The following is a 15,432-nucleotide window of genomic DNA, read 5'->3' as shown; positions in this document are numbered from 1 at the left end:
TTAAAATCTGTTCGACACTTTGTATCTTTGAAGTGTCTGGGCGACTGTACCTGTTCAAATTGAATGAGCCTCTATGGCAAAAAGCCCTTTCCCCCAATATCCTTGTCTCTTGGAATTTTGTATCAGAGGACCTGAGTGCATACCCTGTTTACAACACACAAAAAAGTAAATGCATTTCCCAGTTACTTCTATCACTTGTTAGCTAATATATACATTTTAAAGCCTCCTAGTTTCAAGTTAGATTCAGTCCAATTTTGTCATATCAACAATGCTTTTTGGAAAACCAAGAATCTACAATATAAACATACTTAGACAGAGAACAGAAAATATTTTAGTATTGCGGCTTGCAGGTTTGTGTAACGTAAACACAAAGAAACAAAATGTGGTACCACTGTAAATGCATTAACTCTTCATATACTTTAACTAAGGTTTGCAAGGTACTAATAAGCTGTGAAACTTCAATTATATTCAATTGTTTTGTTTCAGTTTATAGACTGGTTCATTGGAATAATGGAAGGTCCTAAAGACGGTCTGTCAGAAACGTCTATTAAAACTGTAAAAGGTAAGACTTGAATTCTTGCTTACATGTTGCCTTGCTACAGTGCAGTATTGAGTCAATTGATACCTAACAAAATTATCCCAGTTTTTTAACAGTACAATTAATTTAGTAAAACTAAATTCTGAATACTCCATTTTGGCCTTTTGTGGTTATTATTTTAAATGACTAATTAAAACAAAATGAAGACTGAAGCCAGGTGTTTTATTGACAAGTTCTTGCATAGTTGCATGCTAACAAGGCATTACCAGGCATTCATGAAAGACCCTGTATTCCACTCTTATCTAATGGCAAGTGCATATTGCAGAGTAGAACTGAATAACTCATTTGTTTACAAATATTTTTTTTAATGAAAGTTACTCAGCACTTTATTTATCCGTTATATACATTTTGTACATGTTATGATATCTATTATTGCATAATTTTTATACAGTTGTAGTCAAATGTTTACATACCCCAATGGAAATTTTATAATTTCTAGACATTTCTCAAACAAAGAATTTTAGGGAAAATCTTTTGGAGCAAAAGCTTTTTTGTAGGAAAATAAAATAATCTTTATATAATGCCTTTCATAGTGGACCACCATCACAAAGCATTTTACAAGATACAAGACTAGGGTGTGTGAACAATGCATCGGCTGCAGAGTCACTTACAACAACGTCTCACCCGAAAGATGGAGCACAAGGAGGTTAAGTGACTTGCTCAGGGTCACACGATGAGTCAGTGGCTGAGCTGGGATTTGAACCAGGGACCTACTGGTTACAAGCAAGTTTCTTTAGCCACTGGACCACTTAGCCTCCTGAACATTGTTAGAGTATAAAAGGGTTAAGCATAAGATGATTGCTGTAATTTCCAATAATTTCTAATGGAAAATGTAAAAAGCTATCTGAAGACCATATGCAGAAAATCATTTATTGTCATAAAGCTGGAGAATGATGCAAGAAGATTTCCAAGCATTTGAGTATCCAAATTTAACCTATTGTTTCTATTATCAAGAAGCACAAGACTCATGGTCCTGTCACAATGCTCTCTCGCTCTGGAAGAAAGAAGGTTCTTTCACCAAGATCAAGTAGAAGAATTATGAGGAAGGTTAAGAACAATCCGAGATTAATTATCAAAGATATTTAAGGTGAATTGGTTGCAAGTGAGACTGGGGTTTCCATTTCAAACAGAGGTCCAGTATTGCATGGTGAAGGTCTCGGGCCAAGGAAAAAGCCACTCTTAGGTAAGTGTCACAAGGACAATCGCTTAAAGTTTGCAAAACAGCATTTGAATAGTGGATATGAGTTCTGGTCAAAAATGAAACAAAAATCGAGCTGTTTGGTCATGCTGATAATTGTTACGTTTGGAGAAAGTCTGGAGAGGCATATAAAGGAAAGAACACCATACCTACTGTCAAGCATGGAGTTGGTAATATACTTCTATAGAGCTGTTTTTTCCTCTAATGGCATGGGAAGTGTAGTTCCAATACATGGTAAAATTGATTCCGTAGCATATCAAAAGATATCAATCATCTGAAACCCTCCACTACAAAACTTGCTTTAAAGCGCAACTGGATGTTCCAACACAACAACGATCCAAAGCACACATCAAAATCTACTTCAGAATGGTTAAAGAAGAATAAAATCAAAGCTCTGGAGTGGGGTAGTTAAAGCCCCGGTCTAAATCTGATTTGAGAATCTTTTTTATGAGTTAAAGGCTTTGCATAAGAGAAGTCCTCAGAATTTGAATTACCTAGAACAATTTTGTGTTGAAGAATGGTAAAAAAAATAAATAAATAAATAAATAAATCACTAAAGAATCATGCCAAAAGCTCATTGACAAATATCCTAATCAGATGTTCGTTATTATTGCTAAAGGTGCCTCAACTTGCTATTAATTACATTTTCCTTGTTGGTACGAATACTTTTGAATTAGCATTTTTGGAGTTTTGCCAAAAATTGCTGAAATAAATAATTGTAGACATCTATTTCGTGTAACTTTTTTTCCTCATCCACAAAAGCAAAACTTTGGCTAAAAAAGATGTTTCCTGTAATTATTTTCAAGAAATTTCTAGAAATTATAAATTTCCATTGGGGTATGTAAATTTTTTTTACTACCAACTGTATTCTGCAACTACTTATAATGGATACCTAAATTATTGCCTTCATTTTACTTACAGTACATGACAGACAACTTTCCTTTTATTCAGACTGCATAGTAAAGCATTACATTGAACAGTTTGCACAGAACAGCTTTTTATTAAAACTGATTTTTAATTGCGCACTAATTGGCTATTATATATATATATATATATATATATATATATATATATATATATATATATATATATATTTATATATGATATATTATATATGATTAAAACTAACCGAAATATTAATTTTGATTCATGTAAAGTTGTTTGTGTGTAGTATGTTTATAACAAATACAAAAAAAAAAAAAAAAAAAACTAACAGTAAAAGTTATACCTTGTGTGAAAAGCAGTGCAGCATTTTTTTAAATTTATTGTTTTATGTATTTTGTCCAGCTGCTCTTTTAGCCTTAAGGTTTCTCCCCGAGTTCAAAAAGAAAGCAGTGTGGACCAGGGCTTACGGCTGGTAGCTGTGCAGTCCTACTCCAATTACCTAGGATTGGGTAACAATCCCGGAAGCTTACAATCCCCATGAGAGAGAATATACTGAACGCTGTGCCGCTCGCATGCATATTCTTTGGTGACCTAAAGCATCTTGGGTGTTTTAAAAGATTGATCCAGGGGTTAAGATGTGTGTGGGTTCTGGGCTAAGGTCTAATTGCTTGTATTTTGTTTGTTAAACAACATTAAAAACAGGCCAATGTTCAGAAAATGAATTTTACAAATATTGCAGATTTAGGCTCATATGCCACCAGGTGATTGAAAACATAACTCAGTTGCACCTTCTGCAGCCTCACTATAATTTGTACTTGAAAACTGTCATTCAGTTGTTACGATTATGTATATGTTTTGTGATGTTCAAGGGGGTACCACGGGGGAGGTGTCGATTAGTGAATTGGTGCCCAGCATATACAGATGTGTATGTACATTCTGAAACTGATAGTTATTTAGAAGTAGTGAAAGAAAGGTAAACCTCTATCTGCCATGCATTTTGTATTTGATACTATAATGTATATTGTGATGTTGCTGTCCAAGTGATTGTAGTTAACGAAATAATTCCATAAATTACCTGCTGTGCACTTCCATTTGTTATATTGGTCAGTTTTGAAAGAAACACGTTACATTTAACATGTGTTTTTATCTTAAAGCATGATATCTGGCACTGCTCTAGGTCAAAGAAATCTCTGTTTGCAACCCGAGCTTTCAGAAATCGTCCCCTAATTACCACCTGCTTCCCCTACTGACTAACATGCTTTCATTAAAATCTTTGTGAAATTAGGACAGACAAACGGGACAGATTTTCCAAGGTATGGAAACCAAGAACTTTCTTTAACCTAATGTAATATCATGTTTTAAAATGAAAATATAAGTTTACTATAACATGTGTCTCTTAAAGTGCACAACCGGGGCCTATTTCTGCCAGCTACCGATCACTTTAGTTTGACTGCAGTACCAAATCTTTTCCCCCAGTTACTTGCAGGTAGAGGAAATCATTGTTTACAAGCTAGGGTAAATGTTCATTTGTTTAACAAAGCTTAATGCCAGTGTTTTGACAATGGTGAGTTATGAATGTAAAGCATGCACTGTTAGTAATGTACCCATCATGTATTTGACAATCATATGTATTCTTATACACACTGCTTTAAAAAATAAAATAAATTCTGTGATTTAGAGCATGTATAGACAATTCACTGAGTAGTGTGGCGCGTCTCTAGTGGTTGATGGAGGGAGGGAGGGAGGGTAAAGAAAATTGCTAATCTTTTACTCAGTCTTCTACTGTATCTGGCTGCAGATATGTTGTTCATCTCCTTTTATTAAAAACTCCACCCAGTTATTTTTACTGTTTATCACATGCCAAAAGATAATAGCGTAACTAGAAATCATAATAAATCAACATCATAATAAAGGCCAGGTCTTGTGATTCATTCACTATAAAATGTGCTATCTGAAATTGAAAAAGGTTTGATTAAAATATTTATTGAAAAAAACAAGTATGATATTTTGTCACCCATACTGGACTGTGACACTGGTATCAAAAACATAATTGAGTAAATTCAAGTTCACAAAACAAAAATCATGTTTTACTTATACAGACATTCAGATAATAAGGTTTATAAATAATGATTTGAATTGAACAGGTCAAACCAAACCAACATCATGTCGCTGTTATGACCATAATTAGGCTGAAGGTAAGTAAATGTATAAAGTTATAACATATATATATATATATATATATATATATATATATATATATATATATATATATATATATATATATATATATATATATAAATAAATAAAAACACGCCATTCCCTACTTTCTACATTTCATTATTACATATGTGCGTCTACAATACAGATTTAGAAGTAAAACAAAAAAAAAAACATAGGAATCCTTCAGTGTCTCCTCCTAGTTGGATTACATTCTATCTGTGTTTTACATGTACTGTATATGTCTATAATAAACTGTCACTATCGCACTAACAATGAAAAAAAACAGAAAGAATCAATATACACAGTGAAATACAGAAAGAATCAATATACACCGTGAAATACAGAGATTAATGTACATGGGATTTTACAGTTTATACATGTATATACTTCTGAATACACATATTTCTAAAGATTAGAACAGTGGTCTGCAATTAAATTTGACGGCAGACCAAATGACCTGCAGGCAGCTGCAGAGTGGACCAATTGTTATGCAATGAAGCATTGTGTTTTATGTTACTCTGCGTTCCTGTCTATCATATGAGGATTCCAGTACCATAGTGAGGCATAAAGGTATCATCGCAATCAGCAAGTACTGTACTTTGGAATCAATATTGCAAAACACTTAATTTTCTGCTTACTCGCAGTAAATATATGACGTTCATACAGAGAATCCCCCATGACAGTCCCCTTGCGTTAATACTAAAATGAAGTTCCCCTCTAGCTCAGTCCTTGATGCAGCAATGCCAGCCGCCATTGTCTACCACTGGTTTAGAATATCACAACGTTTATTATTTACATGTACTAGATGTTTTTGTTGTCCTTTAAAACGGAATATAAAAATTGAAAGTTATTGTTGGGCAGAAAAAAATAGTGCAGGCGATCTGGAAATGTGGGTCTGAGAGAGTGACAGCTGTCACACCAATCAAATCCACTATCTTCAAAGTGAACAGCCTATCAATCATTCTGTGTAAGTAAACAGAGACCAGTCTGGCAGGTTCTCAAAGGGCTTGACTGTCTCTATACGAAGATTGATGGAGTTTAATGACGGAACGTCGTAGTTAAATAGCTAAGAAGGGACTCCTAGTGCGAAATCGAACATGGCCAAGGGCAGCTCCTCAAAGATCACTAAGGGAATCGAACATAGACTGTGGAGGCTGCATGGGCTAAACAGCCTCAATAGAGCTCTCAGAATCCTGAACATTGCAGATACTGAGAGACTTATGTAAAGGTAGTGTACCACATATCTAATAGAATAGAATCAATATCTGTGTTTCCAGTTGTGTTAAATAATTGTGACGGTGTATGAAAAGACACAGCAAGCCCTGTTACAAAACTGGAGTTTTTCATAGAAAAAAGGCAACATTTTTTGCTACCGCAACTTGCTTATTTTAAAATTGGGTTGCTAGTAACATGAAGATACAGAGTATTCATAAACCCTCCATAACAATACAGTGGTAACCATGGACATTGCATCACTTTATATTCTAGTGTGTTTTAGAGTAGGGTTCATATTATTGAATTGTTACAAATATGTAAAAAGAATACCGAAAGACTTTGTTTGACATCATAAACTGAGTCTACCAAAACCCTGGTATTCAAGCACATAAAGTACTATGTAAAGAAAATAGCATCCATGGACGTTCTTTCACAAAATCAATCCAGTAAATGTCATTCAGGTTGATCTTCTGAAGAAAGGTTTTGGTTCTTCAGCAGTGTATATTTTAAGCAGCTATTTAATCAGTTATTTTTCTTTTCTTTATTGTAGTCTCCCAAGTGTTGGCTTCTTTCCAGCAATAAATTACTAACATGTATGCCTCCTCCTAAAATACAGTAGACAGAAGAGGTTATGATTATTTCACTGAACTGCATTACTACATGTGTGCTTTGAGGTACCTGACATCGTACTTGAATCAGGGCTTGGATTTTTTTTTTTTTACTTGTAAATTGTTGTCTCGCCCACACCAAATGCAGTTAACAAACCAGACATAAACAACTCAGACGCCTTACTTAAGTGCTTGTAAGTAATCTAGAGTTTTTACTTGTTAGTTTGAATAACTCAAATGTAATAGGAAAGGCTGTACTTCAGGAAATAACATCAACAGCACTCAACCTATATAGCTTTGATATAACTCAGTATGCAAGCAACTTTATTGACTGGTACAGTATACATTATTTCAAATAAGTATATAGACTATAGCAACTGATTTTATGTTCATGTTACTATCAGAGTGCTTACATGAAAGATTAAGTATTTGCTGTATACTGTAATATATAAATAGTACTACTGCAAAATATGTAACTTACCAATAGCAAGTACTGGCATGTAGAACTGTAGCACATATGTAAAATGGATGAAAAGGGGCACTGGAAATGCCAGCTCAAAAGAAAAGGTACCCAAGGTTTCAAAGTACGGCAAGGACTGGTAAATGGTAACAACTAGTAAATGAAAAAAAACCAAAAAAACATTTAGTGATAATTTAAAACAATGTTATATCTTCATTACTTGGATACAGCAGTCAGCTAAATGTAAGCATTAAGAAAATGTCTAATTGCATTTTCAGTTTTGACATAAGAGTCAAACACAAACCTTAAATCCAAAAGAAACCATGCATTTAACTATTGCACATGGCTTGTTTTAAGTAAGTGTGAGATCCTGACTTATGGACATTTATGGGTAAATGCAAGTGCCTTTCTTGCCTCCCTAAGGTGAAAAAGACAATTTATTTGTGAAAGTGATAAGTAAGGAGTTAAAAAGGCAGACTAGTTTAATCTTTCTTTGAAAGCTATGTTTGCTATTATAACATACGCCAGAAAAAATAGTGCCAAGTGCTTTCAGTAAGATAATAAGATTGCTGATTCAGCTTAATAAATGTGTAACTTTTGGCAGCAACTGTTTAGTACTGATACTGTTACAGGAAATGGTAAAACTTCAGAACACATTCAGAACAAAGCTGCATGGATGTTTTATTTTTTTTAGTTGGTAGATTGTGTTTGTGTTGTATTATGAGTAGATGCATTATAGAAGGCAATGAGTTCAGTTGACCAGGGTTAACTCAGACTTGCTATGAAACATAACCTAAGGCTAGTCATCTATCTAAGCGTTGGGTAAATCTGTGAGAGGAGACGCATACATTCCTACTACAAAACGATTCACCTTTAATAATAAACATAGTAACACAACCTGTTACATAAACTACTTTTCCATTTGTACTTACCTTCAGCCAGTATTGCTAGGGGATATAATGGGATGCAAAGGGTGTGTCTGATCCATGCAATAGTATAAAATGGAGTGCTGATAAGTGATAGAAGGTCATAGGGATATCTGCACATAGTAAACACATAAACAAAAAAAAAAGGGTACATCCATTACACGCATACAGTGCATTAAATAAAACTTATTGCAAGCATTGTCTAAAACAGAAACTTGTACCAGTATTATTATTCTACTAAATATTGAAGATGACTGAATCTTAGTTTCTAAGAATTTCTTTAGACTAAATGATTTTGCTTCCTCCCGTTGGCAGATCACCTTTTTACGTCATTGAAAACATTCTGTATTGGTAATAAATATACAGTGTGCTTCCACTACAGTAATGTTACTTCTTTTGTTCAAAAATGGAAGTCAGTTTATGGAAACCACACCCACACACCCACACATTTTCTTTGTACATTTGTTTTGTTATGGAAACCCTTTTGTTCCAAAATGAAGGGACTTTTAGACAGGACACCGGTTTAAAGACTGTAAAGCATAATATAGCAGCAGCCTATACGGTAAACTGCGGTATGTGCTTGCACTGGCATGTTAATGCTTTATGAATACTGTGTGATACATCATAAAAAATATAACCGCTTACTTCAATAGGTCCAGCATACTCCACAGGTAAAACAGAACACACACGATATATTTGCTTTGAACCTCTTCCTGGCTAGCAATTACCACAAACAAAAGAACATTTCTTTCCAGCACCTGTGAATGAGAAATTCAACTTGAAATTCAACACTGTGATTGTGTAACTTTTAAGTTACATTCTTGGGGTTTCTTTGATCTATATAAGAGAGTCATGGAGTGATTATCTATGTTGAAGTGCACTGAGTGTGTCCTTGTTCAATCATTTCAAACTTTTCTTACAGTAAATAAATGATCTGTTCTCTCCAACCTATTCAATTATGATAATAAATTGTTCATGTAATGCAACATGTTTCTGAATGAGTGAACAATATGTGCTCTGAACCAACTACTTACTATATATCATGTAACCTTTTTTATTGCAGTCTTTAAAATGAACATGGAATACTACATGTAAAAAGGTAGTGCAGCTTGATTGCATTCTGTAATTTTGGTGTTTGCTCGTCCATCTGTAATGATGAAGTCCCGGCTACTCCCTCAATGTATAATTGTGAAGCAGCATGTGACACTAAACGTGGTACCCTGGAGTACTCCCTGCACTTCCTCCATCTTTATCTTTATTGAATTTTTTTTTTTTTGGCACAAGGCACAAAATGTATTTTACTAACGTGTATGTTACGGATTTATGTCTACAGTTCACAGGACATTGCATAAGTAAGCTTCCAGTGTTGTTACAAATGATTATTACAGTTATAGTACAGAAAATATTTCTTCACTTACCTAAAACGATTAAAAACTAAACTATCCTGCTATCTGCTTGTCTGCTAAAAAAAAAAAAAAAAAAAAAAAAAAAAAAAAAAAAAGTCCACACTAAATTGGCTGTATTACATATAGTGTAGAACTATGAATAAGATGACAAAACATATTGCTGTAGATTAGGCAGCATTATAAGGCAATCATAATAATGATTTGACATTTAAATACTGCATACATATAACATTGATGTGTCACTGACAATGAAAATACTAGCCTTAATATAAGTTATGCTTTTATACCTGTGTATCTTTACCTACAATGTCTTCTGCTCTTCACTTTGCTTTCTGTTTATGTTTTCATTGATTGACTCATTGATTGATCTGTTGGGTGAGTTGTATTACATTTATTTAGCTGTAAGAATTTACCTATGTATAAATTTATTTTTGTTATAGACCTGTTTTCTGTTTGAACTGTTTTACTGTTTAAACACTGAGGCTGGTAGATTGTAATATGAATGAGATAAGAAGCCCAAAATTGTCCAGCCTCCATTCCTTCCCTTTTCCAACTCTGTAAATATGACATGGTGTTTGATCCCCACAGACATCAATACAGACTGTATTATGCATCCTGGAAATGAGTGTGTTGCAGAGTACTTGTATACACCAAATAATAAGTAACAGCACATAGATTTTTCAAAACATTTTATGAGCCAAGTTTGGAAGAATATACTGCATACATATTTTTCATACTGGATAAGTTGCAAAGACCCTGTGTAGTGGGCTCCCAGTTCACTGGGGTTACTTCTTGTCACTGAATTACCACGTGATAGGTAAACGGTAAAAATCAATATGAACAATTTTTTTCCAACTCTGATAGTTTATTATTTATTAATAACCCTGATATATGTGAAAACATGGCAGATACATTTAAAACAGCTGTGTCTGCTTTGTTTTTATGATCAATTACATATTTGCTTGAATACCACTTTGGAAGCATGTGTATCTCTATACTTGTTCTGTAAATACAATGCATGAAAAACCTCCCAAAACCCTGTACTAATATAGGATGGAGATAAGTGTTTCTGAAATGGTTTATCAGATATGAGCAACTAAAATAGGAGTGGTTTCAGATTTAGTAAGAAGGTGTTAACGGAAATACACAATGATTTCCAGGATATGTTTGGCATGGCTCCTGATCTGTGGAGGAGTCCAGTAACTAAGTAATGTAATTGTGCATTGCCTCATTACCAATCAAGTGGTGAAAAGCTTAACACGGGCCATTTACTTTACGTGATTACATCAACAGCAGCATGTATGATAAACTCGGTGTTTTGCTATCGAATTCATAAAAAGCAGTGCCTTCACATAACTTCTGCAAAATAATTGGTTGTAAGGTGATCCAAACTTATAAGTGGTTTGTTATGCATCCTTTGGAAGTGTTTTCCACTGGTCGATGAAGAAATCCTATTGCATACCTCCAGTATGTCTAGTGTAAAGCACGTAACTTTCAAGACCAACTTCCACAAGGCCTGGATTGCAAACTCCATAAAGCACAGAAAACGAATTTGATGGTAAACTCCAATGCAGGAGACAGTACCTCCTTTATGACCCAGTGATGTTAAATCCCAAAGGCTTCAGCCTAAATTTTGCTTGATGATTCAGTCTATGGCGAGTGGTGAAAGTTTTTTTTTTTTTTTTTTTTTTTTTTTTTTTTTTACCGTCTAGCGAAAATAAAATTGACTGAAAAAGAAAGTAAATTCTATTTCCAAATATCATAACCAGTTTTTTTTGTTTTGTTTTTTAATCCAAAAACAAGACACTGTTAATATTTTCAAGACATATTTTCATTACCTTCATAATTTTATAAACATGTGCAACCCTTCCTCATCCTCAGTTGGCATCTCCTTAAATAATGTAAGACAGTTTTTGTACTTACCCCTTTCTACTAACCCACCATTTAGGGTGGGAAACTTGTCAATGTATTAAATAAAGAAATAACTCAATTAAAATGTATCAACATACCTGTAAAAACCTTGGTAGAAGCCAGCTATTTTCAATACCATCCAAAATGTGACACAATTCCAGTATTGACAATAACTGGCAAAAGCTCATGACAACACCAATGGAATAGAAGGTATCTGCCAAGGCAACTGAGGAAAGGAGATATTTGTTTATGGGTATTTTGAATTGAAAAGTTCCTACTTACTCCTGTACCAGCTTAACCTGTCTGGGGAAGGAAGTTTCTATTTTAAAAACAGCTAATGACAGTGTGACACTTTGCTGCAGCAATATGTCAATGTTACCATATACATTGCTTATAAATTTACAACCATTCTAGTTTATTATTAATTTAAAAAATACATTGGATATTATAGCAAACAAAAACATGAAAAATGTGTGGTATTAACATATGTATATAATAATAATAATAATAATAATAATATTAATAATAATAATAATAATAATCTATGATAAAGATATTTTAAGCTAAAACAGTATGTTACCATATGATATTTTAGTGTTGTTCCATTACACTTATCGTCTTATCTTCCCACATATATGGACATCTACTCTAGTATCTGTTTTGTGTCTTCATCAAGCTGTGTGAATGGTTAAGATCTCTTTGATACTGTGCAGATTCTACTCTGGATGAGATAACAAAGGGGAAGGTGAAGTGTTCTTGTGTTACTATGCAGTTTCAACATGAGCTGAAACCACCTGGACAAAAAAAAAAAAAACACTCGCCAAAGTGTAGCTCTTTTGAGTAAGTGGGCTTTTTCTCAAACTCATTGTTTTTTTTTTGTTTGTCTGTTTTTTTTTTATGCAAATGAAATCGCTGACAAATCGCTCAAAAAGGCATAGCCCTCTTGCATGTTACTTTCAAGGCAACAGATCTGACAGACCATGGTAGAGGGCTAACAATAGGTGCTCGATTGGCAGGTGCTTCTGCATTCAAGGAGCAGTCTCAAAATTCGATGATCTTCTTCTGCTCTTATCAACCCCCAGCTTTCCTGAACGAATTCACATTCAATAGCAGTTTAAACACTCGGCAGACAATGTACGTTTTCAATTATTTATTTATTTTGCTCAAATGCTGTAATTACAAAATAATCACAAGAGTTCTACTCTACCCAATGCAAACTGTTTTAAATGGAGTAAAAATAAATAAATAAATAAAAAAAAGTCCACGCTACATGATAAAATGTTGACTTTGGTTTCATATTCACAGCAAAGGAGGTGTGTGTTAAATCAGTGGTCATCTTACCTTCCCCAAATGAAAAGAATCGCGCTGTCATGTTTGAAAAGATCCAGGAGTGTCCACAGAACTGAAGCAGGTTATATATAAAAAGGTAGATTATTCTGATATTGTGCCTGTTTGGAAAGGAAAAATATTTGTCATTTTGGCTTTTAACGGTGCAGCATCAAAAAATTATAATAATAAAAAACCCTTCTGTAAAAAGTATTTCAGGCTGCAAGTGATGATAAAGTCACATGAATTCAAATAGCTGCTATTCCACTGTAACCATAAAAGAAGAGGAACAAGTGTTGCAAAACCAGAAACAACAAGACTTGTTTTAAATTAAAGTGGTTATACTTAAATACTCTCGCAAATGTATAATATCTGGTTATGCAATAAAAGTGCTACCAGCCAGAAACAGTAAAACAATTAACATGTAGATTTACTTGAAACTGTACTGTAAAACAATGCATGGACAATCAACTGGTGTACTGTATTGTTTTGATTGTAACAGCTGTTTCCTTTGTTTTTTTGTTTTTGTTTTTCCAGAACAGGTGGGGTTTCTGATTAATTAAAAGAAAACAGCTGGAAGAACCGATGTTTTACAATCGTATACGCTTGAAAAAAAAAAAGTTTTATATTTGCAATAATTTTCATGTTTAGCAATCTGACCATTACAACATACGAAATATACTAAAACATGAAGTCCTACTATACTATATTAATTAATCATATGTATTGCATTTCTATAACTTTTTAAATATACGAACACAAAGAATGAAGAACAAAGTATGCGGCCACTTTATTCAGGACTTTACTGGCCCATTTTAATATTTTGTTGGCCCCCCTTAATTTTTTTTTTTTTTTTTTAATTTATTTTTAACTTAGTGGTGCAGGAAATGTGTTTCAGCTCATCTTTGTACTTGGTGAGTTTGTCCTAACCCTTTTTTTCATCTCCTGCCATGTGTTCTGCCGGGTTTGTTTGTTTGTTTATTTATTTATTTATAAAACATTTGCTTGATAACAATAGTAACCTTTCTTCTGTCTATTTGATGTCCCAGATCTATGTTTTTAACTATCCTTCTACTGGATTAAAAGATCAGAATGTAATAATTGTATCTATTGAACAGCAGAATATCCCAGTCTTAAAATTGTAGCAGTGTTTTGCAAGCATGTTACTCTCAATAGTGCTACATTTAAAAATACTTGAAAACACAGAGGAACACATTGAACTTGTTAAGCTTTTTACTCTGCTAATCATCTAGCAGACTTCTTTTTTGCCTCGTTGTTAGCATATTCTCTTTTGGTATGTACCAAGTAAAGAAAGTTTGCTATAAAAATTATATTGTTTTCAAACACTGAATTAGCTATGAAAAGCAAAGTATGTAGTGGCCAAATCATCATTTACTTGGTTAAACACATTTCCATAAAAAAAAAAAAAAGTCAATATTAATTTTGAGTCAGTTGCTTTATGTCCCATGCTGTTTACTAGTTGTATCAGATAAAAGTACAAATATTTACATTTTGGGAATGTAATCAAACTGGCCTGTCAACAAGTTTTTAGTTCTGATAAAACAGTTAAATGCCAAATGCAATCTGTAAGGTATTGTGATCTGACAAGGAGAGCTTTTCGTATATTGAACTGAAGCTTTGAACTTGTGGCCACATTGGAAAAAATGCGACTAGCCCTGAAAACGTTGCGACGATAAATATTTTATTTAAAACATAATGCAAAACAGTGACAAAGCAGCTGAGTCTTGTGTATATGTAACAAAAGATTTCAGCAGTTCAAGAGAAATGGACGCCAACACTTCAACAAAACAAACTTGTCTCATTACCATACAGCTATGAGTAAGACTTGCATTTGCGAAGACTGTTAATGCCACTGAGGATTATTTCAGTACGTATTTACAATATGTTATGAACGTTATCGCATTTAAAACAACATTTAAAAGATTTGAATTGTATTAGACTAACAGGGTATGTTTTAAAATAAATATGCAAACACAATATCACATTCCTTACCTCATTGTTGGATACTCGTCTTATCCCGATTTGAATTAGAGACTGCCCAAACTTCTGTTAAAAACACAAGTTAGAGGAAGTGAAACGGAGGGTTAGATGTAAACTGACGTCAGGCAACTATTGGCAACAAGTAAAAAAAAAAAAAAAATCATAATTCTGGTTTGGAGCACCGTTTATTAGACTATACAGTATTTTAATTACAACAGTGCATACTTAAACCTGGGACGTAGCTCAGTAATAAAGTTTCATTTTCAACTAAAATAAAAACAAATAATAGAATACATATCTCCACTACAACAGTAACAGTATCCAAACAAAATGGAATACTTTTTAAATTTTCTCATGCATCTAAAATAAATTACAGAAATAGCCTAATTATAGTAACATTTAAAGCAGCAGTGTCCCATAATTACTTTTAAGTATTAAGAAGAAAGCCCTTTTGATAGTTCAGTTTGTTTACATTCTGTTGCATGTTAGAGGCACCGTTACTTGGAAGTTGTAATAGCACACCCAGCGTTGCTAGCTGTTTGCGGGCCCGAGTTTTTGGGCCCCTCCCCCATTCCTTTTCGATCTGTATTTTTCTTATGACCCTCTCTCCTTTATGTTGTAGTTGATTGCTATTTAACCCGACTCTGATTCTTAATTAAAACTGTGATAAACCTGTAA

At 33.6% G+C, this 15,432-nt stretch overlaps 2 protein-coding genes across 2 annotated transcripts in view; one reads left to right on the top strand and one right to left on the bottom strand.

The window, feature by feature from the left end:
- focad (focadhesin) overlaps nucleotides 1–4,960 on the top strand; it is a 95,791-nt gene extending 90,831 nt beyond the window's left edge. Inside the window, exons 43-44 of the mRNA XM_041221620.1 lie at nucleotides 487–562; nucleotides 3,084–4,960. Coding sequence (XP_041077554.1) covers nucleotides 487–562; nucleotides 3,084–3,157 — 150 coding nt within the window. The 3' untranslated portion in view covers nucleotides 3,158–4,960. The remainder of the gene's footprint in view (nucleotides 1–486; nucleotides 563–3,083) is intronic.
- Nucleotides 4,961–4,985: 25 nt separating this feature from the next.
- On the bottom strand, nucleotides 4,986–14,911 carry hacd4 (3-hydroxyacyl-CoA dehydratase 4). Its single transcript, XM_041221608.1, has 7 exons — nucleotides 14,767–14,911; nucleotides 12,769–12,875; nucleotides 11,526–11,653; nucleotides 8,756–8,868; nucleotides 8,117–8,223; nucleotides 7,206–7,337; nucleotides 4,986–6,721 (listed from the first exon to the last, which is right to left on the bottom strand). The coding sequence occupies exons 1-7, from the start codon at nucleotides 14,769–14,771 to the stop codon at nucleotides 6,639–6,641; spliced, it is 675 nt and encodes a 224-aa protein (XP_041077542.1). The 5' UTR covers nucleotides 14,772–14,911; the 3' UTR covers nucleotides 4,986–6,638.
- Between the last annotated feature and the right edge of the window lie 521 nt (nucleotides 14,912–15,432).

Source organism: Polyodon spathula, chromosome 2, assembly GCF_017654505.1.
Source record: "Polyodon spathula isolate WHYD16114869_AA chromosome 2, ASM1765450v1, whole genome shotgun sequence".
In the NCBI taxonomy this organism is placed as follows: domain Eukaryota; kingdom Metazoa; phylum Chordata; class Actinopteri; order Acipenseriformes; family Polyodontidae; genus Polyodon; species Polyodon spathula.
Note: the sequence above shows the minus strand (reverse complement) of the source record. Positions and strands in the feature narration are given on the sequence as shown.